General features: G+C 43.5%; 1 protein-coding gene across 6 annotated transcripts in view; it reads left to right on the forward strand.

The window, feature by feature from the left end:
* The window catches only part of CRTC1 (CREB regulated transcription coactivator 1), a 64,099-nt gene that overhangs the window by 25,216 nt on the left and 15,413 nt on the right, over positions 1 to 23,470 (forward strand). For 4 of the 6 annotated variants that reach the window (XM_032975818.2, XM_032975821.2, XM_032975819.2 and 1 more), the window contains 7 exons: positions 3,862 to 3,923; positions 4,190 to 4,299; positions 6,768 to 6,826; positions 7,777 to 7,841; positions 10,125 to 10,399; positions 15,454 to 15,710; positions 20,136 to 20,507. In XM_032975818.2, coding sequence (XP_032831709.2) covers positions 3,862 to 3,923; positions 4,190 to 4,299; positions 6,768 to 6,826; positions 7,777 to 7,841; positions 10,125 to 10,399; positions 15,454 to 15,710; positions 20,136 to 20,507 — 1,200 coding nt within the window. The remainder of the gene's footprint in view (positions 1 to 3,861; positions 3,924 to 4,189; positions 4,300 to 6,767; positions 6,827 to 7,776; positions 7,842 to 10,124; positions 10,400 to 15,453; positions 15,711 to 20,135; positions 20,508 to 23,470) is intronic. The other 2 variants (XM_032975822.2, XM_076052701.1) reach the window with 1 other exon arrangement.

Here is a 23,470-nt window from a genome sequence, read left to right on the forward strand (position 1 = left end):
CGCGTGTTTTTTCACTCAATTATGGGTTTCTTTTTTTACTCCATTTACCCCAGAATTGTTATCACAAGTGTAACTGGCACGTCATTTGAGAGCACAAATATATTTAGAGAAAAAAACTCGACGTCAAAATGACACTGATGGGTCGCTATGCCCATTCCCCGGGGCGATAGACATCATAGTCGTCGGGCTGTTTCCTGGAGATTAGCAACAGCTCGAGTTGGTTGGAGGAAGTCACTCGGTGACAGATAAGAGAGGCGTTCCGGCTGGCTTGGCTGTCAGCTTGCGTTGTTTACATGTATCCCAACACACAGCCTGAGGCACAGCACAGACTTCTAAGCTAGTGACGTATAGAGACGAGCTGGAAACTGTCTCGGCCAAGAATTCCTGCGAACTCTTTTGCATTCTTAAAGAAAGAGACCCCCAAAAAAACCAAAGCGCTCTATCATCAGTGATTATCAATCTTCCGCGAGGTGAAGGCCTTTTCCTAGCCATCTTACGCTGCTAACGCATGGATTTAAAGTTTTTCGCCCTCATTAAAAAAAACCTTAAATGAATGTCAGCAACCTGGGACCCACAGCCTAGGCATGAATATGTACAGATAGTCCCCGAGTTACGACGGTCCGACTTGCGATATTTCGATCTTACGATGGCGATAGCGATATGACAAAATTGTTAAATATTTAAAATTTCGCGCGGCAGGCAAACGCAGCAGCGTACGAGGTACGATACTGTACGTTGCGATTTCATTTTAGGGTTAACCACGACACGATACGTTCAATGCATGTTAATAGTTTTTTTTTATAGCAGATAGGATTTTTCCTAAAAAAAACTTTCTATTAAATTGCAGTTCATATAGGTAGGCTAGGAATTTACCTGGTTTTTTTTACTTTACATTTTACTGTGCAATACAGTATTGTAATTAATAAATGCATACAGTATATCGTGTATACAGTACAGTACTGTAAATTGCTCTTTTGCTAAATTATCACCATTCTTTAAGACTCCTGGGTAGGCTAGGCCATCTTCGACTTACGATATTTTTGACTTACGATGGGGTCGTCGTAACGCATCTCCATCGTAAGTAGAGGACTACCTGTAATATAAAAACACGTGTTTTTTTATCTTGGGTGGCATTTTCATTTATTTGCCTGTGACTAAATCCCTAAGAATGCTTGAAGCTAAGCAGCTTGAGCCTGGATAATGCATGAATGGGCAGCCACCATACATTATGGCTGTGGTAGACTACACAGAAACATCCATTGTTGTACTGTCCTTTTATGTATCCTTGAATCTGTACTGACCATTGGTCAGAGATTCCCCATATAACCCACATTGTGTGGGAGGCCTTCATCCACTATTGGGTTGACAAAGGGTGATTGCTTTTTCCTGATATTGTTGGGGAGACTGACCTCGTTATTGTAGTGGGCTCATCACTGACTTACATGGCTGTGAGTGGTGGGGGGCTTGTGGCTTCGTATGGACTGAAATTATTGAGATTTTTGTGCTTGCAGATGGAGGAATTTTCCATATTTGTAGAGAATCATTAAAAGTAATGATGGGACATTTGGGTTTCCACAATGAATTTTTCATGTGCATGAATTTGAAGAACATTTTTTCGCTCACTTTTCTTTGAGAGGTTTTGTGGCTTAGCGGTTTAATGAGTTCAATTTAATGTGGAATATTTTCATACTTATTCATATCACTACAAATAGGGAGGAAAGGCATTTCAAAGATTCACGATGAACAGAATTGTAAAGGGGAGCCATGGATTTATTTGTGTAACATTTTGAGACACATTCAACATTTTTGTACAGTGGTAAATAAAGCATTCTTCAATCATGATATTAATCAAAGAATGTCCAGCCTAAACTTTGATACCTATAAATAATTTTGTACCAAAGGCACCCAAAAATACCATGCCTAATGAGATTCACCTGGTTTTGTGCGGTGGCAGAGGACATTTATGGTGTTATCTAACAAAGGCCGCAGTATAAATAGACCCGTAAATTGGACACGGTGTTTTTTTTTCTGGTTAACTTTAATAAAGGGAGTCAATGTTTGCGCTGCTCTTAGCTCTGTTCTGTTATGTACCCTGCACACCCCAAGGCGTAACCTAGCGCTGACTCAGGCGGCGATTTTTCTACCACACAAACATGTCAAGATGCCATCCGTTGTCTCCATCTGACACGCAAATTGGAACAAAGCGGAGCAGTGTAAACAAAAATAGCATTAGTGTTAATCTAATGAAGGTGCTAGGAGCACAAGTGCATTGAATGTCACAGTTAACCAAGCTTGGTTTGAACAAGACATGTGGTAGATTGGTCTGCCAGCTGCTATTTTCGTCCAATTGCAAACCTGAGGTAAGGTGAAGATGCAGTCCAACCGAGCCCTGTAGTGTCCTTGCAGGTGCTGGAGGGGGTTGATCTCCCGCTGCTCAAGGCTCGGCCCATTTTTTTTAAACTCTTTTAGTCAAGTTATAAATTGTTGCTCCAAAATTGGTACAATGAAGCAATGGGCACTGCATCCTTTCCTTGAGCAGAGTGCATTATCAATGAAGCAGATGTTATCATTACGCATTCTGTTTAGCGTTTGTTAAAAGTTAGCTTAACATCAGCTGTGTTGTGACCCCCCCCTCTTTAAATTAAGTAATGCTACACGACCGGGTCCACCCCTACTCCAACATTGTAACTTGACGCCAGCTTTTTCTTTCTCGTTTTTGTGGGCAGAGGTAAGGCAGTGGTGATGGGGTGGAGGGAATATTGGCGTGTAATTAGCCACAGTGTTCTTAGTAAGCTTTTTGTAATGGACAAGAAAACTACGGATTGTGTTGCTTGCGGACTCTGTTAAATACACGTCGGTAAATGCGACCATCTGGCCTCTGCTTGCCTCTGAGGAGCGGTGTGATGTTTGCCAGCCCTAAACCGACCATGTTTGGGGGGGGGGGGGGAGACCCACCTGTCGGCAAGGTCTGCCTCTCGGGTTGGATCGGTGCCAAGATGAGCGCGTGGGTTTTTTCCCGTGATCACATGAATTGGATCCTTTTTTACGATGCTGGTAAATGTGTTGCTGATCGAACCAAGGTGTTACCATTGCAGGGTTCCAGCATCAGGATGGAAACGTATTTGCACAGAAGTAGTTCGAACATGCTGCTGTGTGTCCTCATCGTCGTTGTCATCAGCCATGATCTGCTTATGAAGCCCCCTCCCCACGCTGCAACGAACTATCTGGCTCCTGTACATGAGCTGATTTCATTGCTCTATTTTAATTGTGGTTCTCCCTGGCCCATTCCCTCCTTTGGTTACCAGTCCATCGTTTTTAGTTTCTACCACTGGCAATGATTTCTAGTGAAGAGTCCTTAACCAAGCTCTTTTCATTTTCTTAGCAGCAGTATGATGACGTTAACTTGGGTATGTTCTCTGATCTATGTATTCCCATTTATATTTCTCAGTGTGATCTGAAAAGCATGGAGCTGTGCATGCTTTTATATATGCAGTGTTTTATCTATCTTAACTGTGTATTTACTGTATGCTAAGTATAAGTTATTGAGAAACGAATATTGTTTTTATCTGGCTGGGAGGACGGTCTCTGAGATACGGACGTCCGATTTACGAACATCTACACTTTTAACCGTCTGAACGTTTGGTTTTTCTTGTGAACCGAACCATGGAACTAATTTGTTCGGTGGAGCAATCCTCTGCGAGATGTAATGAGTCTCAGCATCTCACTGGTGACCCTAGGGGTTTGTGCAGGAGGGTGGATGTTGCTACACACTGTCTAGGTGTATAGTCCAGCACTAGAATTGATGAAGGATGGCACTGACCAAATTTCACACGGATGTTTTCCTTAACGTTACGAAATCACGTGGACAGCTCGCCGTATGGCTCCATCTACCTGTCACCTCCTCCCGACACCAGCTGGCGCAGGTGAGATACTGCCGAACTCACTGGTGCAAGCAATAAACGTCTTTTCACAGACCAATTGACATAAGTTGTGCATTATCTGTGATTTAGCTTTGTCTGGTTTCCTATATTGCATCTGATGGTAACGTTTCTGTGTAATTCTACAACTGGCTTTTCAGAGCAGAGTGATTTGCTAATGACCGCGGTCGGGCTTTTCCCCACCCGGCTACTGACATCACGGCGGCGGTGGCGGCGGTGGTGGTGGTGTTGCCGCTTGCCCCTCCTCACAGGACGAACTCGGACTCGGCGCTGCACACAAGCGCCGTCACCACGACGCCGCCAGACGGATTCTCGGTGCTTGGGCAGCAGGCAGCGACCGCACAGCCAGCACGGCGGAACGGTAATGCTCGTCGGCGCTTGTATAGCGCACGCATTGGGTTCTTGTCCTCTCCTGATGTGTTACGGACAGGGAGGAGGTTGGACCAGCGTCCGGGAGGGCAGCTCCACGCATTCGGTGACCTCGGTCAAATCCTCCTATGACCAAAAGTCGGCAGTTGATATCGCCGTATTTCTGAAAATTAACAGGTATGAGGCTGGATAGGGCTTGGATAGGTGACCAGCATGAAAAATGTGTTATCGGCCACAGGTTTTTCGTGATGGGCAGCAGAGGGTAGTACAACAACACAAATCTACTGTTGTACTGTACTTAAATGGCTCCCACGTGTATGCTCACATTGAATAACCCGTACTGACCAACGTGGTGAAGTATGTTTAAATATCAGCCACGATCCGTGTGTTATGGGGATACCCTCGTCCAGCAGTTGATTGACACGGCTCTACTACTAATTCTACGAGACAGTAAAAACACAACTAAAGAATACATATGCGATATCTAGATTTGAAGTTTTCGTGACTGCAATGATCCCATACTCTTTGGCTCTTTCGGTAAAGTCACGTAGGTAAAAATAAAAAATAAAGTTAATCAAATCACGACGTTTCGGAGGCAACACAAGCTTCCGTCATCAGGTGTCACGAGCACAGCAACATTACAGTAAAGAGAGCTATTTGTGATAAGAGATTATTATTATTATATAGGGTAAGAGGAGGGGGGGAGGAGCCAGGGAGGACGGATGCAGGGTGGGGGGGGGGTGTTGTGAGACGGGGATGGTAAAGCTCCTGTACTCTGGTTCTTTCGGTAAAGTCACGTAGGCAAAAATAAATGTAATAACCCAGCGGGATTAATGTGCTTCAGAAAAATTCGGATACACGCTGAAGCTGTGAGGTATGGTTGTGCCCTCCGCAGATGTCTGTGTGATACTTGATGTTAATTCAGCTTGCAACAATTCTCAAATTTATGACCTGAAATCATTAAACAAAATTACATAAAAACTAATTATAAGCCTGGTAGAGCAGTAGTGCAGTGGTTTTCACACTGCTATGAACCCGTCAACCAAGTTCAATTGCGGTTCATGACTGATGTCAGTGGCAAGTGATATCTGAACCAATCCTAAACCCGCCCCCGCATCCAAGCCCACACTGACCAGTGTGGTGAAGTATGGTCAAACAAACCCCCACTACTATCATGGCTTGTGTTATTTTAAATCTATAACCATCAAATGCATTGTTTTGTCTTGGATACAAAATAATTGAAACGCTTTGTAAAACCCACATGTAACAATTGGCAATTTTCAGCTCAATTATTTAGATCAATACTGGTCTATAAAAATCGACTTTTATTGGGCTGTAAGTTACATCTTTGCTTTCAATGTCGACCCACCCTGCAGTGCATATTCTGTCAAGGGGCGCCTTAATCCTAATTGGGCTGCTTCTGTTTCGCATCGAGTACCTGTACAGTTTTAACGGTAGACGATGTGTAGGTTGAATGATGTGCCCATATAAAGCTAAAGTTACCAAACGTCATGGCTTGCCAGTGACAGCCCCATTTTCAGAAAGCCTGTCCCAACGTATCCCAAAGAATTTGCGAAACACGAGATGGCTTGCCAGTGACAGCCCCATTTTCAGAAAGCCTGACCCAACGTATCCCAAAGAATTTGCGAAACACGAGATTCTGTCCTAGTTTAAATTATTCCGTAATTATTCTGGACTCATGCTCGACTCATGATGCTGAGCAAAGAGCGTGGCTATTTGCATAGTGAGCAGGGTTGGCAGATGAGACAGGCAGCATCTATGAGCAAAAGGCCAAGCCATTGATCACAAACAGCGCGGCCACCCACCGCATGGGCAGGGCGGGTGGTTGAGTGCACGCGGCTGTCTAAAGCCAGAGGGGTTGCCAGCTGACCTTGTGTCTTGGTTGAGCCTCCCAGATATTTGGTATGTGTATCTAAAGCTGCGGTTAAATGGTGTAACGTTTTTTTTCCCATGTTATCATGACACTGTTCTTGTCTTCGTCGCTCCGATTGCCATGAAATCCAACACTAAGGAAAAAAAGGTATACGTTGGTCTGAAACTCACTGCAACCTCATTTAAATTAAATTCTAACTTTCGCTGATCAAGACAAGGTTACATGGGCTATCATGTCAACAAGAACAGAAAATTGGTAGTGACCAAGCTGAGACGATCATTATTTAATGGTAGTTGTTTTTTTTGCAAAGGCCCAAAATGCCAAGTGGTCAGCAACAAACGTCACTCATGAAGTTGTAATATATAATGTTTCTTGAAAACGAGCATAAGTTTTAATAACACGAGATTAGAGACAATGGAATCTCATTCGAAGGTCGAGGAGTGTGAGAAAGAAGTCTATTTCAAGAAGTGGTTTGACCTGCAGTGTGGTGGTTTAACGCAGTACGGATGAGGCGATATAATCACGAGCAGCTGTCTGACATGGATCAACTCTACTGTGCTCCACAGAGGAGGGGCTTTTGATTGTGGACAAGGCGGCCGTCGACAAGCAGGCCTGGGAGACCAAGGTGAGTCGCACAGACACAGCGTGGAGCCGCAAAAGTCCCGCGGAGTTTTGAGTGTGCCAGGGTGGGCCGCAGTTGAGGGATATTCGGGCCGCAGTTGAGGGATATTCGCAGCGCAGTGAAAACCTTCCTGGGCCATCTTCAGACTTTGGATTGGTTCGCAAGTAGGGCTTAATTTCAACCAGGAAGGTGCATGTCGGCGATCAAGTAAATGTTTCCACACTCGGGACACTGCGCATTTCTCTTGCTTAAGCTGTGGCTACGAGTCACGTGTCATCTGCTCCAGTCCACCGGCTACCCAGAAAGCATTCGGTGAGAAATCAAGCCCTTGGGTGCAAGGCATAAATACAGTAATACCCCCCCCCCCCCGGTTTACGCCGGGGATGCGATGACAAATATCGAAAGGAGGTAAATCAAAGCGATTTACAGGGTAGATGGAGGTGACGTCTGAGAGGCGATGGGTTCCAAGAAAGGACGGATAATGCTTTCGGCAACGTAAGTGTGGGTTGAGGCAAGACAAATCAGGTGGCGGTATTAGTGAAGTGACGACGTATTTGCCAAACGGCGTAAAATGGGGGAGACGTAAATCGAGGTTATTACTGTACTTGCTTATTTATACACTTGGTAACTCGACTGGTTGGATCACGGCCCAGTTGTGGCCAGCGAGGACTCTTGGCTTGGCTCGCTGATGGAGAAAACTCACGCTTTATTCAAATGTAATGGGGAATATTTATTTTATCCATGCAGGCATAGTTATCTACTTACAGCACTAACCACAGAATTATATTCCACGAGACCTTTCTTGACATACGAATGCTGCCGTGGTGTTCGTGTTTGCAGAATGTACTTGCAATTCCGAGGTTGCCAGTTCCATTCAACCTCCTGGCATGGCACCTTTAAATGTTTTCCTTCACATTGTTTTTGGGGTGTTTTTTTTTTTGCTCTCTACACAGAACGCATCACCATCAACGACATCGTCGTCGTCTCGACCAAAGTCGTGCGAAGTCCCCGACATCAAGTAGGTCTCAATGGATGAACACGCGCGACGCGCACGCTCTGCCGGAATTAACCGCGTGCGTGATGCGGCCCGGTGCCCAACAGCTTCAGTCTTAAAATTTTGATCGAAAGCTTTCTCGTGACTGCGGTAATTCATATTCTTAGCTCTTTCGGTAAAGTCACGTTGAAGGGAGACAACGGCAAATGTTTCTTGCCGTTGTTTTTTTTCACACCTGATGACGACCGGTTTGTGTTATGGTCGAAACGTCGTGAGAATTTTTTATTGTTTTATTTATATTTTTTATTGTTTCCCTTCAACGCGACTTTACCGAAAGAGCTAAGAATATGGCTTCAGTCTTGTTGGGGTTTTTTTTTGTCTTCCGACGCCTCATTAGGGCTCTACACCTGGGGAAATTCATGAGCCGGAGCCAGTGATGTTTGGTAATTAAGGGTTGTGCGCAGCGGGAATTTGTAGGTTTTGTTGTGGATGGGTAGAAGGTCCTTTTGAACATTCCGAGGGTGAGGCGCTTAATTGTGCCAGCTTTTGTTTTCAGCATTCTCCCATTGGAGTTGACAAATTTTTCGATTTAAAGCTTTCGTGACTGCAGGGATTCATCTTCTTGGTTCTTTCGGCAAAGTCACGTAGAATGGAAACAAAGTATTTTATTTTATTACGTTTTATTTTTACTGCTTTTGTTTCCATTCTACGTGACTTTACCGAACGAACCAAGAAAATAATTTCAACACTCTCTGATCTGTTTTTTTTTGGGTTTCTATCGTATGCTGTTTCGGCACGAGAGAGCTATACAGCACAACGATGAAGACATGCGTACTACAGTACACCCTCGATTCCAAGGTTTTTATAATTGCGCTTTTTGCATATATTCACTACAAAATTTATTAAAGCGCAATTTGAAATTCGCGGGTTTGTATTTAAAATATCCGCAGCCGCAGCGTGCTGCTGCCCTTCAAAAATTGCTGTCGTGTGGTGCGGCGTGGATGGTGAGAGTGCAAAAATAGCCCACGGCTATGCCGCTCTCCCGCTCAGTCTGGCTTTGTGTGCACGCGAGTACTTTCCTTGACAATTTTCTCTGGAATTGCGTACTGTACAAGTCATTTCTTCAGTGATATTGGCACGTTTAAATGTTTACATCCATCATTATGAAAGGCAAGTTAAATCTTACTTGTAAGCTTAATGATATATGTTTGTGCTCCCTATAACCCTGTTTTCCCCTAACTTGTTCGCATTCGCGGATTTAACATATGCGCCGTTCTCCAAGAAAGTAGCCACCCGCAAATATTAAGGGTTTATTTTGCTTCAGACACTTCAAATCCAGCAGTCCCCTTGGTAGAGAGCGCACACACATACATGCACAGAACATGCTTATTTTCATCTCGTAATATAATCAGGGATCCATCTCCAGACGTAGGCACTCACCGCCTCATTCGTTTTTTTTCTATCAGCTCAAGCGCTGTTAAGACAGCCTGACCCCGCCGCTGTCTTAGTTGAGGGTTTGCTAGATCCCTCTCGTCCGCCACATTGCAGTGGTGAACACCACCAGATGGATAAAAGCGACAAACACATGGCTGTTATCAAACAGACACTAGGCTTGTGTTAATTTACTTCTTCCACGCACCTCATCTATACTGAGGCGTGAGCCTCTGCATACAGTTACAGCAACCGACTTGATGTACTTTGTACCTTGAACGTATTGGTACACATCACAAAAGTATGTTGCTTTATATTCGGCATTTAAAAATTGACACTGCACCCGGCAGCAATGAGTTATACTTGGGGATCACTGTCTCGTTTGCGTTGTTTCTTATTATTTCTGCCTTCGTACATTTTAGTTAACTCAATTAGGCAAAATGTAAGATAAGCCTATAGCTTGCATATTGTTTCCATCGATTGTGAATCATTTATTTATCCAGATTATTGTCACATGCATGATTGTATGTATCTGTCATGAATATAAGAATACATATTAAATTATGAGGTGAGGAATCATTATATGTTAAGTAGATGTGCAACCGGGCTGAAAAGTGTCACATTGTCCAACACGAGTTTGAAACTGTTATCGATAGACTTTAAAGTTACAATGCTGCTTTGTATTACCCCCATCTCTTCCCAAACATCTGGCCGGTGTGGAGGAGTAGGCCAAATACCTTCTTGAGAGCGTCTCTAGATCTCCTTCTCTAGTGGGGACTCCTTTGTGGACAGCAGCGGTGTGAGCAAGTAATCGGAGGGCTGCACTTTTACTTCAATCAAACCGTAACTCTCTCTGTGCTTAACAACCCCCACCAGCATCTTCCCGTCGGGTGACCAAGACGCGTCAAGCGTGCCACACGTCCCTGGTGCCCTCAACACGGGCGGCTCGCTCCCCGACCTCACCAACCTTCACTTCCCGTCGCCGCTGCCCACGCCGCTCGACCCTGACGAGTCTTCATCTGCCTTCCCGGCGCTCACCGGCGGCGGCGGTGGCAACGGTGCCGCGAGTGGAAACGGCGGCGGCGGCGGCGGCGGCGGCGGCGGCGGTGGAGGAAACATGACCCACCTGGGAATCGTGCCGCCAGCACAAGGTATAGCGACAATTGCCTATCGTCTGTGGTGACGTGAGGTTTAAGCAAACCAGGAAAAAGCTTAAGGCCCCAAACAGATCAGGGGAGCCCTGGAGTCGTGAAGAAAATAAAGCTGCAAAAGCAAAAAATATCAGATCACATGAAGATCCTTGTAAACATGAAATGCCAATTAACACAACCATCTCAGAAATTTTGATTTAAAGCTTTCGTGGCTGCAGGGATTCATATTCTTGGTTCTTTCGGTAAAGTCACCACGTGGAAGGGAAACAATAAAATAATAAAAATATAAATCAATAAAATTCTCACGACGTTTCGACTGCAACACAAGCAATCATCAGGTGTGTCTATATCATCATCAGGTGTGATGATTGCTTGTGTTGCAGTCGAAACGTCGTGAGAATTTTATTGTTTTATATTTTTATTATTTTATTGTTTCCCTTCTACGTGACTTTACCGAAAGAACCAAGAATACATCTCACAAATGTATATAATATCTTTCTTCTCCGTAGCTTTCGTCTTAGTACCATATATTTTGTGCACATTTCTGTCATCTCACTCCATCTGTTTCTTGTCTATATCACCTCTGCCGTCTCACACTTGGAGTATATCAATTGAAACCAAATATAATTCTGCTGTGGGCCCCCAATGGGCTAGCACCACCACTGTCTGTCACGACCTGAAATTTAACACAAGCGGGACCCCATGACCGCAGAGTTAATGAACGCGAGTGTCGTGTTTCGCGGGGATCCTCGCCAGTGTGACCCCATCAAATTGGAGTGATGACCCAATTTGGGGTCATGACCCCCGAGTTTGAGAACGGCCACCCTAACAGAGTCTGTTCCACTATTGCAGGTTGGTGTGGAATTTTTATTTTTTTGCAAAAGAAAATAGCAATTCTTTTTCTCCAATTCAATTGCTGTCTCTTGTCACAGAGATTAATAATTTATTCTGAACTCTCCAGAACAATGCATCACCCTCTGTGCTGAAGGGCAGCTCCTGGGGGCCGATATCACGAAACTACTTCAAAGATCCCTTCAAGCCCGAAGCATATCGGGCGAATATCATGCTAGATAAGGCTTCACGAACCTGACTGCTGCTGCTGCTGCTGGGATTGTAAAGTTTGCTGCTTTCGCTGTCCATTTTGCTGTGCCTGGTGTTATCGTGCTTGCCACTGCTGCATGTAGCTGCTGCCACGCAAGCCCAGTCTACAGTAAGTGGTTCGTATCGTCACAATCGGCGAGCATCACATGTATACTCCATTACGTGTATCATCGTGTTGTATTGCCACTCGTAATTCGTTCCCAGCCTTTGTGGACTATGGAGAGTGGGTAGGAGGATGACTTAAGTCACAACAAGTGATGAAGCTACACACAGTCACACCTAAATAAAGTTTAATGTATTTTAATCAAGTTTGACCTTTTTGTTTATCCACATTGTACTGGGCAGCACTTTGCTATACACCATGTTACAGAAATATTTTTGTCACATGGTAGTAAAAATAGATATTCTTTTGGATTTTTGAAGCTTGTATTTCATTGCATATCAGGGATACTATCCTTCACAGACGGGATCAGATCATGAATTTTATGTACTGTGTTAAATCGAGCCTGGATCTTGTGTTTGCTCAAGATTTTGGAAATCTTTTTGGTGACGCCTGCTATGTATGGCGTCTACAAACTAAGCTCTGTCTGCGACAGTAGTTACATTGGGGAAACTAAGCGACATATCTCGGACCGTGTTCATGAGCATAAGGCAGATTTGAAACACGGTAGGACCAACACGTCGACCGTGGCTGATCATTGTTTTAATGCGGTTGGCTCACACGAAATCGATTTCTTTAAGACGAAGGTACTTTGTAAGCCCACTGGCTATCAACAAAGATTCGTTCATGAAGCCATCCATATATATACAGACACAGACACAATTTCAACCGAGAAGATGGGTACGAACTGAGCAATCATTGGAAGGACGTTATCAACCAGTTTAAGTCATAACTGTCTGTGATGTTCCCATCCTGCCACCTTCCGATCTAAATTTTTTTTATTTTTTCCCAATGGCTTCGGCTCTCCGATTTCACATTAACAGGTTGAATTTCTCGCACCAACGTGGTCACCTCCGGACGCCGACCTCTACGTCACGGTGGCTCTGCGATCTCCCATTAACACGCTAATCTCTCACATCAACATCACGCTAATCTCTCAACGTTAACACGCTAATCTCTCACATTAACATCACGCTAATCTCTCACATTAACATCACGCTAATCTCTCACATTAACATCACGCTAATCTCTCACATTAACACGCTAATCTCTCACATTAACATCACGCTAATCTCTCACAATGACACGCTAATCTCTCACATTAACATCACGCTAATCTCTCACAATAACACGCTAATCTCTCACATTAACATCACGCTAATCTCTCACAATAACACGCTAATCTCTCACAATAACATCACACTAATCTCTCACATTAACATCACGCTAATCTCTCACATTAACATCACGCTAATCTCTCACATTAACATGATAATCTCTCACATTAACATGATAATCTCTCACATTAACATGCTAATCTCTCACGTTAACACACTAATCTCTCACATTACCACGCTAATCTCTCACGTTAACACGCTAATCTCTCACGTTAACACGCTAATCTCTCACGTTAACACGCTAATCTCTCACGTTAACACGCTAATCTCTCACGTTAACACACTAATATCTCACGTTAACACGCTAATATCTCACGTTAACACGCTAATATCTCACATTAACACGCTAATCTCCCACTTTAACACGCTAATCTCTCACGTTAACACGCTAATCTCTCACGTTAACACGCTAATCTCTCACTTTAACACGCTAATCTCTCACATTAACACGCTAATCTCTCACTTTAACACGCTAATCTCTCACATTAACATGCTAATCTCTCACGTTAACATGCTAATATCTCACGTTAACACGCTAATCTCTCACGTTAACACGCTAATATCTCACTTTAACACGCTAATCTCTCACTTTAACACGCTAATCTCTCACTTTAACACGCTAATCTCTCACTTTAACACGCTAATCTCTCACTTTAACACGCTAATCTCTCACATTAACACGCTAATCTCTGGCATTAACATAGCCACCTGCGCACTCGTAGCGGAGGCCACTCTCCGATCTTACATTAACATGCTAATTTCTCACATTAACATCACTAGCCCCGCCCACTTCGTTTATGACTATTAGGACTACACCCTACAAAACAGTCTGCATTCAGCAGATTTTCCCCCTCTGTTCCTGATAACGATCGCTTGTGTTGTGATCGAAACGTCGTGGTTTTTTGTTTATTTTATATTCATTATTTTTTATTAATTTGTACCTATCTACGTGACTTTACCGAAAGACCCAAAGAATATGAATTCCTGCAGTCACGAAAGCTTTAAGTCAAGCCTTATTATACAAGAAGGTGCGTTACCTGACATGAGGGGATGCCAAACTAATATCTTAACACGGTTAATCGTTCTCGTGCTCATTGGTGGTAAAGATTCTGCTTTACGGAACCATAGCACAAATTCGGCCAATAACCTTTGTCGTGTCTGGGGTGGACCACATTTCCGACCTTAATAAAAATTTTAAAGTGTAGAAGTCACATTGATTGATATAATCCAGCACTCTCCTATTTATTACCCTTGCCGGCGGTCAATGACCTCCTTATCACGCGTCCAACGCTCATACCGTGGATGCTCTTCCCATGAAATTCACTCATTGATTCCTCCAGGACATCTTTGAGGACTTGGGTCTGCCAGCCTATCGCTTTCATCTCGTCCACACTGTTTAAGCAACATGCAGTCGGTCATAACACCTATCTGATTCTTTCCTCGCCCTGCTCCAATGAGGACGTTTTATTTTTACAAAGTCACTTTTCCCAAGTTTTACATAACTTGGCTGAATTTTAAAAAAAAAACATGTATCTATTACAGCTTCAGTCGTGCTATTTGTTCTTGGCCGCCAAGCATTTTTTCTCGACTTTAGAATTCCTTCCCATCGTCTCTCCTCCCAAGTTCTTAGAATCTTGCTCAATTCCCAAAAAAGTATCGACTCTTATCTATTACACATAGTGCTGTTTGTCGCTGGCCCCTTGGCGTTTGCGGCCTTTAGACCTGTTTTCAGCAACCACGACTTTATCAAATTAATCGCCAGGGGCGTCGAACTTTTGACATACACAAGCACCTGCGCTTTTGCGTAATGGGTTTTAAATGTTGGTTTATTTATTCCCCTTCCACGCTGCTCATCTGTTTTTTTGGGCAAAAAGTGCTCCCTTGAACAAGCGTCCAAAACTTTTAGCTCAAATGCGATAATGTCGCCGTTCTGTCTGGTGTTTTCGGTAATATTTGGAAAGTGGTGACGGCTAGAATTTTAAAAAAATGTATTAGAAATTGTTTGGTTTACAGATGGGCAGCTGTAACCTCACTGCACGCGATTGCGTGTGTGCATGCACGTGACCCTTTTGCCACAGTGCAGTGTTTATAGTCGATGTTTAATGAATCACTTCCTGAACGTTTGTATAGAAGCCTTAAAGTAGGGACTATTAAGGATTTTTGTATTCAGATTTATACAGTCATTATGATGTATTACCCACAAATAAAATGAAGCTACTGCAGTGTTTTATGTTATCACACAGGATTTATAAGCCAGAAGTCGACAGTTCCATATCCTGGCAGCGGTGGCATGACCCACCATTTGCAGGGCTGTACCTTTAGCTATTTGTCCCACAGGAGGAAAAGGTTCCCTATTCCTGCCTTATGGTAACACTTTTGTTCCCCTCCTACAACTTTGCCCCTCATTTTATGTTCTAAGTTTATTTTGATTGGTTACATGTATAACCCTGTTTAGCCGGTAGCCCAGCTATTTCACTTGGGCGATCCGTGGTGCGTGAGAACAGCAACAACAAAACAAAAAAAAGCAATATTGCAAAGAACCAGCACAAGGGGTCCTTGACCAATATGTCCTCACCTCTCTCTACGCTGTCTTTGTTTCCCATGTATCGTGTCAGCCATGGGGGCACGCCAGACTTCCCCCCGGAGAAACAGGCCTCCTCCCGTGGGGCCTCTGACCATGGCCCTCACCCCGAGCTCAGATGCCCACACGCAACAGCAACAGCAGCAACAGCATCAGCAGCAGCAGCATCAGCAGCAGCAGCAACATCAGCAGCATCAGCAGCAGCATCAGCAGCAGCAACAGCAGCAACAGCATCAGCAACAGCAGCAGTCATCGCCGACCCTCTCCCCGACACTCTCGCCCATCTCACGGGTGAGCACTCTTATCATCATACACAATTCTTATCATCATAATAATCATCAACATCGTCATCCCCCGCGCCCCGGCAATTCAACGAATTGGCAGCATTCAGGGTTGCGATTTTATTTAAGGATCAGCTTATTTTTCAATGTTGTGTTGAGTGATATTGCCTCGAGTTACTGCGAGGTCGGATTAACACATTGCAACAAAAAGACTTGAAAAACAAGTATTGATTTTATATTAAACGGGTGGTTCGATTCACTTATTGTGAATTTAGCAATTGATATCAATCAATGTGCCATATCACCTCTAGTATTCAGCATCTGCCATGAGCATCATCATCGTAATCATCATACCATCATTATCTTAGGCAGCGGCAGCAGTTTCATCATTATCAATCAGCATTATTCTTGCCAGCATCATCACCCAGTCGTTATCCACTGCTGGATAAAGGATCTGTTCATGTAGAGTGCACTATACTTGTTTGTATGCAGCTATAGTCTGCTTCACTACTGTCTCACATCATTACTCATCTCTCCTCTTCGCCAACCCTTGGGCTTCATTTTCCAACATTCATTTTGTTGCTCATCAGTTGCGTGATCCCTTCTAGTGGCACTGCCTTCAGACTGGTGCAGTTGCATGAACGTCATTTCGCTGTGGGATGATGGCCCCTCACGACACTGCGGGTCATGGAGATTATTCGAGTATACTTTACACTGGTCAGTGCGGTTTGGAGCATAGGTGTCGGGCTACAGTGCTTGATTCCATGAGATCTCACAAGATAAGCAGGATTGAGCTGAAGATGACTACCATGCATAAAACAAATGTTCAGGCTGCTGTGGGAATACATAGTCAGCAGAGGACAGTGCTCCAAATGTCTATGCTCCCCACCTTCATTACCTGCACTGACCAGCGTGGAGTATGTATGTTTAATTTATTTCGCACCGTAGGTATCCAACAGTGTTAATCGAAGGTGTGGGAGAAGGATAACAAACTCTACACAAAAAGCTGTTCTAAAGAAATGAGTTTTCAATCTACATTTGAAAGTGCATAGTTCCAGTGGCTTCCTAATATTGGAAGGAAGAGCGTTCCAGACGTCCCGCAGAAGCGCATCTGAAAGGAATCGATGAAGCGACCGTCTTTGTTCGATGGTGAGCCAGAAGCCGCTGTGAGGACGGTCAAATAAGCCCCACGACCTGCACAGCGTTGGACGGCCTTCATCCAACAATGGATTGACAAAAGGACTGTACATGTATGCCAAAGGCAGATATTTATTAAAACAGGATGAAAATTGTGGTTCACATTTGGAGTAGATTCGTAAGGAATTGTAAAACGCTTTGTATATCATAAACGATGTGGATTAACAACGCCAATGCATAGATTTCCTAATCACAGTTGCTTTTTTAATGACGTCTTCAAATCTCAAAATGAAAAGAAATACAAGCAAACGCTTACAAGCACAGAAATTGCTACATTCATTCAGCCTTTGGCTTCATCTGTAGTGTGAGCTTACTTACATTGCATTTTTAAATGAACTGGGGGATTGTGGTAAGCTCGATGATAATCCATGGGTGGGTAGGTGAGTTGGCGAGTGGGCGGGAAGGAGCGCGTGAGTGGTTGGATATGCGGGTGGGTGGGCGACAGACAGTCGGATGGCCGAGTGGCTAGGAGGGAGGGTAGCCAAAAATGAGAGAATATAATAAAAACTCTTTGGTTTTTTTCGGTGAAGTCACGTATAAATAAGAAATAATAAAATAACATAATAGCGTACGACGTTTCGGTTGTAACACAACCGAAACGTCGCACGCCAAAGAGTAATTCCTGCAGTCACGAAAGCTTCGAATCAAGTCTCAATATAATAAAAACCAAGCTCTCGCCTGATCCTCGTACCATCTGCCGCCAGCTGCCGAAGAAGCCTAGCGAGTGGTATTTTTCCCCGGCATAGAACAGCAGTGCTAGCAGGAATACAGCATGTAAAATCTTCAGGGGGAAGAGAATAATAATAACGAGCCTTTTGCCCATCCAAGGACGGGTGTATTGCAGTAAATCTGAAACTTGCAAGCGAAAAGCACAGAGCGCGACGTGATATATTCATTGCATCAATGCGTGTGCAATTTGTAAGGGCGCGGTGACACAGACCTATTTCATTTTAAGGTTATAATCCCTTGTTCATCACGACGTCCTTTTTACTTCGATGTCTCAACAGCGCTACGGAGATCACGTGACGTGAGTGTTCTGCCTTTGTAGTGAGGGTTGTAAGTTGACGCCGAGGAGGGGGGAGGAGGCGCCTCGGCCACCCATGTGGAGTGACGTCAGCCGCTAATTATTATGAATGGAGGGGGGGGGTGTCCATTTGGAGGGATGTCACCTGTTAATGATTATTAATGAGGGGGGCTGGTCAACGTGGAGTGACGTCACGAGCGTTGCACACAGACTTTCTTGGCTCATTATAGTAGGTAATAATAATGGAGGTGGGAAGGGGGGGGGTGTCCATTTAGAGGACGTCACCTGCTCATGAATATTAATGAGGGGGGGCTGGTCGATGTGGAGTGACGTTACAAGCGTTAAGGACAAAAACATTCCTGGGTGATTATAGTAGGTATGTCCTTTTTGCAGTCTATTGCTGGACGAAGGCCTACCCCCCGCACTGCCAACCCTTGCAGTTGTTGGCCATTATTCACCACACGCCGCTCGGTGCAGGTTGGTGAAGAGGGGATTGGACCCCAAGACAAGTTCAAATATCACTTTGCCACTAATGTTAGCCATGAACGGGAACCTCACTCGGGTCACTTGGTTCATAGCACAATGTGCTGACCACTGCGCCACCGCTGCACCCAACAATAACAACAATATATATTCTTGGTTCTTTCGGTAAAGCCACGTAGAAGGGAAACAATCAAATAATAAAAATGCCAAACAATAAAATTCTCACGGCGTTTCGACTGCAACACAAGAAGATTTTCTTGTTGTGGTTTTCACACATGATGATTGCTTGTGTTGCAGTCGAAACGTCGTGAGAATTGTATTGTTTTATATTTTTATTATTGTATTGTTTCCCTTCCACGTGGTGACTTTACCGAAAGAACCAAGAATATGAATCCCTGCAGTCACGAAAGCTTTAAATCAAAATAATAACGATATGTATTAAACCAGGAAAACCTCGCTGAGTTCCAAGACTTTTAGGGGAGTCCTAAATTTGGATGTTTAAATCGGAAGGGCTTTGCATATGGGAAGAAGCCGGAGTGCCTGAAGAAACCCCACAATGCATGTGAAGGGAGGGTGCTCAAAACTCCACGGAGATGTTGGTTAATTGCAACACTGTAGCTATCTCCTGGCCACCTGGCAGCTCAAGCCTACATGGAATTCCATGTAAGTCAGCACCCATTTGCTGTACTGCTAAATCTAGACTACCTTACAGGCCAGCAGATTTGGGAATCTCAAATATGTCAGCCGCAGACCCTGTGCTCCATCGTAGCGGATTACTGGCATTCACCAATATCGTTTATTTTCACTGTCCCTGCTTAATATTCTTTTGTCGTTTTAATGTTTTTTTTGCACATAATGGACTTCACATATCCACACCGAGAAAGCCTTCCGGTAGCTTAATGTTATCTGTCTTTGGATTTAGTATTAAATAGGCACGTAAATATATCGATTCACTATTTCGTTTGTGTACTTATGGAGACTGTCTCTTAACTCATTGATGACTTAATTCATTCATTAACTTTACTTATAATCAGGTGAGAGCTCATTGAGACTAAGTCTATTTTTAAGTTGAGATCTGGGTCAGAAAAATCGACAGTGCAAGTGAAAATTAAGTCCTAACAACATGATATCCATAAAAATATAAACATTTAACAATAGTGTCAAGTGTTAAAGTATATTAATTATAGCTGCAATTCTTATGTTGACAATGCAATAATCATAATGTGAGTGTGAGAATCGATTCTCCACAATTGATCAAACTTGCATGCAAATTAACATGGTAATGTATCTAGGTTATCGGAGTTAAAAATGTATAAATGAGACAATTAAACAATATACAATCCCAAGAGATATGCTTAAAATGAGATGGAAGAGAATGTATTTTTGATGGATAGAATTGCAACCCAGAAATAATGACATTTTATTGAATTGCTGGGAGAAGGAAGGGAGGGTAAATCGATTAAAGTAGCATTTAATTATGTGTCTATGTTGCTTTTATTAATGTGCTGATTAAACTATGTGCCTAGTATTTAAGCACATGCTTAGTCTTAAAGTGTATGGCTATTGTTCAAGTGCGTGCCTCGTGTTAAAAGTATGCATCTGTTCTTTGAAGTACGTGCAGTGTCTGTTGCGGCATATTGCTGATGAGCTGCGTGAAGAGGGAGGCCTCGCTGGTGCAGGTGGTGCGACGGCCTCCCTTCCATCAGCCGATGACATAATGTAGTTGTACAGTTGGTGTGCGATGTCTACGACTGGCAGGCCGTAACGCTGGATGCTGCCAGCCTGGGCTTCGATCCATCCCTTGTACAGTACCCCTTCTACCAAACTCAACAGCAGCAACAACAACCACAGCAGCAGCAGCAGCAACAGCAGCAACAGCAACAACAGCAGCAACAGCAGCAACAACAGCAGCGCAACCCTCAGCAGCATCAGCAGCAGCAGCACCACCACCACCATCACCACCAGCAGCAACAGCAGCAACAGCAGCAGCAGCACCAGCAGCACCAGCAGCACCAGCAGCAAGCGGAGCAGGCACAGGCACTAATGCAGACTTCCCAACAGGCAGCTATGCACCAGCGCACCATCGACACCAACGCCGTCAATGTGAGTGAGATGTCCATTCTATTTCTGAGAGCAAACCGCGCACCGGAGGTCTAATTTATCCTACCGTTACTTCCACATGTTCGGTCGGTGGATAATTGTGCAAGTCGAAACATGGCCGTGGCCCAATTATAGACTGTAGCAGCAAAGAATAAAATGTGTTTGATTTGGCGATTTCGTGACTGCAGGAATTACTCTTTGTTTTTTTTCGGTAAAGTCACGTAGAAATAAGAAATGACAAAACTACATAATAGCGTACGACGTTTCGATTGCAACGCAAGCAGTCATCATCAGGTACAGAAGAGCTAAATTTAAGAGAGAGAGGAAACACATAACCGCAGATATATATATAGACACCCAAATAAAGGGAATTAACACAAACCCTGTTTGATTTAGTGTGCTCCTCCGTCTCTCTCTGTATCCCCTGGTGTATCTGTATTAATTCCGTCTACTTGGGTGTCTGTATATATATCTGCGGTTATGTGTTTCCTCTCTCTCTTAAATTTAACTCTTCTGCACCTGATGATGATTGCTTGTGTTGCAATCGAAACGTCGTACGCTATTATGTAGTTTTATTATTTCTTATTTCTACGTGACTTTACGGAAAAGACCAAAGAGTAAGAAAATGTGTTCCTGGAGTAGGCAATAGAAGCGCAGGTAGCTACGTCAATGCGGTTTACTCTCTATCTGGATGTTTTGTTGACTAAATTGCCTTACAATTAGGGCCATATTTTTTTTACAATTACATTTAAATTGTGTTATCAACACCAGGTCATCTGGCAAAATTACGATTAGCACCTCTTGCCAAAAGCTGTGCAACATGACCCAGAGTTAAAGGTTGGCGTCTACAGAATGACATCAAATTTATTTAACTAAACAATTAAATGTGATAAAAAATTTGGATGTGATTTTTGGTTCATGCAGCCATTAGCAACTGGGTGGTTTAATTACGGGTAACTGGAACACATTCTAATCCAGTATCTCAGAGTGGTACAGCTTGAACTCCCAGCAAGGTCATTATGCGTCCTGACTCATTTGCTGACAACCCAAATACACCGATAGAACAGCTGTAACATGAAACGGCTTGGAGTTGTTGGTGAGATTGTTAACCTATTTTGCATGACTTTTCAAGTCACCAAAGAATGGAGTGGAGTGCAATGGTGAGCGATTGCTCAGTGAATCGATGCTTATTTAGAACCAGGTGAGAGCCCTTGGACATTGACAAAGATAATCGACCAAAACCTAAAATTTAAAGAAATAAGCATTGAGAGGTGCAATATTGGAATTTCGCCCAGAGACAGTGTTGTTTGACCATACTTAACCGCACTAGTCAATGCAGGTTGGTGAAGAGGTGGGGTGGAGGGATAACAAAGATTTTGACATATGACTCACCACTGACGTTAGCCATGGTTGTGAATCGCATCCTGGTCACCAGGGTTGTAGCTAACTGTGCGAGCCACTGCGCACCACCCTTCTGCAGGTAATTACAGAATTTATCATTTTAACAATTAAAAATAGAGCTTACAGTTTCATGTATGATACTGTGTAATATGTGCATTTAAGGTATAGTTTAAGATTATTTGTGTTTGGTTTTTTTCCAAGCAGTGAATCCAACTGTTCATTAAAAAGTGACAGGGAGGAAATGTTTTTTTGAATGTGAGAGAGGTGCAATATTGTTTCCATTGCAAGGAGCATTGTGCTCGAATAAACAATTTCCCTTGGGACACAGCATAGGAATGACGAGGTGGTTCGTGTGGTGGCACCTGTGACATACAATACAATGTGGATTTATACACCATCATAATGCGACCGCATCTCAAGACTCTGTATGGAAACAGATTATTTATTTTATAGAGAGAAGCAGACAGTCGTAAGCAGAGAAAAAAATATATTGAGTCAACAGCACAGATGGCTGGGGGAAGGTGGTTCCAGGCTATGTGCGCAGCAGAGGCGAATGAGGAACCTCCCACTGAGCAAAGGTTGACTGGGGATTTTAACAGAAAATCTTGGTTGCTGAAGTGGGGAGAGTACATGGAATAGTGAGAAGAGATGGAAGAGGAAGGGGGTGGTGCACAGTGGTAATAACACTTGTGCCCCACAGCAAGAAGGGCCTCGGGTCAATCCCCAACTCAGGCACCTTCCTGTGTAGAGTTTGTTATTTGCCTGTTCTGCATTGGTTTCCTCTGGGTTTTCCGGTTGCCTCCCATAGCTAAATAAACGTACAATGTAATTGGTAATTGACCAAACATCCCAATGCTCAAAAATCACCTGCGAATTACTCAAATGGCATTGAACAACAGGATCGCCCCCTACTGTGAAAAATTGGCAGGACCTTCCAATATCCATAATGAAGGTCTTAAGACTGAGGCTTTCCTAGGTGACCATGCATAATAAATAAAATGAGGTGGGAGCAGAGTGAGAAGAGAGAGGCAAGGTAGGAGAGTACACAGAGAGAAGAAGTAGACATGGGTGAGTTTCTGTATAATCTTGAACACTTTTGAGTGCCGTTTTCAAATCTGTTTAACATGTAGGCTTTCGTGACCAATATCCATAATAGAGTTTTTTTTGGGTTAGATCGCATAAATATATAAATGTGTCTTTAAGCTCGCCACCACTCGATACAGCCAACTAGTAAGGGTTGTCATGTAAACAGAACATGCCAATTCGTCACTAGTACAGCACACCGGTGTGGTTTGGCTCTCCAGCACATATATATTTACGCGATCTAATCTGAAAAACTTCTATTATGTTTATGAGACCTCCTTTGCCAGAAACAAGATATAGGAATAGGTTTTACCCTTTTAACTGGCACAAAAACTGACACCTTTATTCAAGGCATCATGTTTGCAATAACCACAACACAAGCAGTCAAAATGCAAACAAGAAAGACAACTCTGATAATAATATGCACTGTCCTTGAATTTGATTGGTCCACACCCGAGACAGCTTTTCTTAGAGCCTAGTCT

The sequence above is a fragment of the Petromyzon marinus genome, chromosome 57, assembly GCF_048934315.1.
Source record: "Petromyzon marinus isolate PM22_M1 ecotype Great Lakes invasive population chromosome 57, UKy_Petmar_22M1.pri1.0, whole genome shotgun sequence".
NCBI classification, from domain to species: Eukaryota; Metazoa; Chordata; class Hyperoartia; order Petromyzontiformes; family Petromyzontidae; genus Petromyzon; species Petromyzon marinus.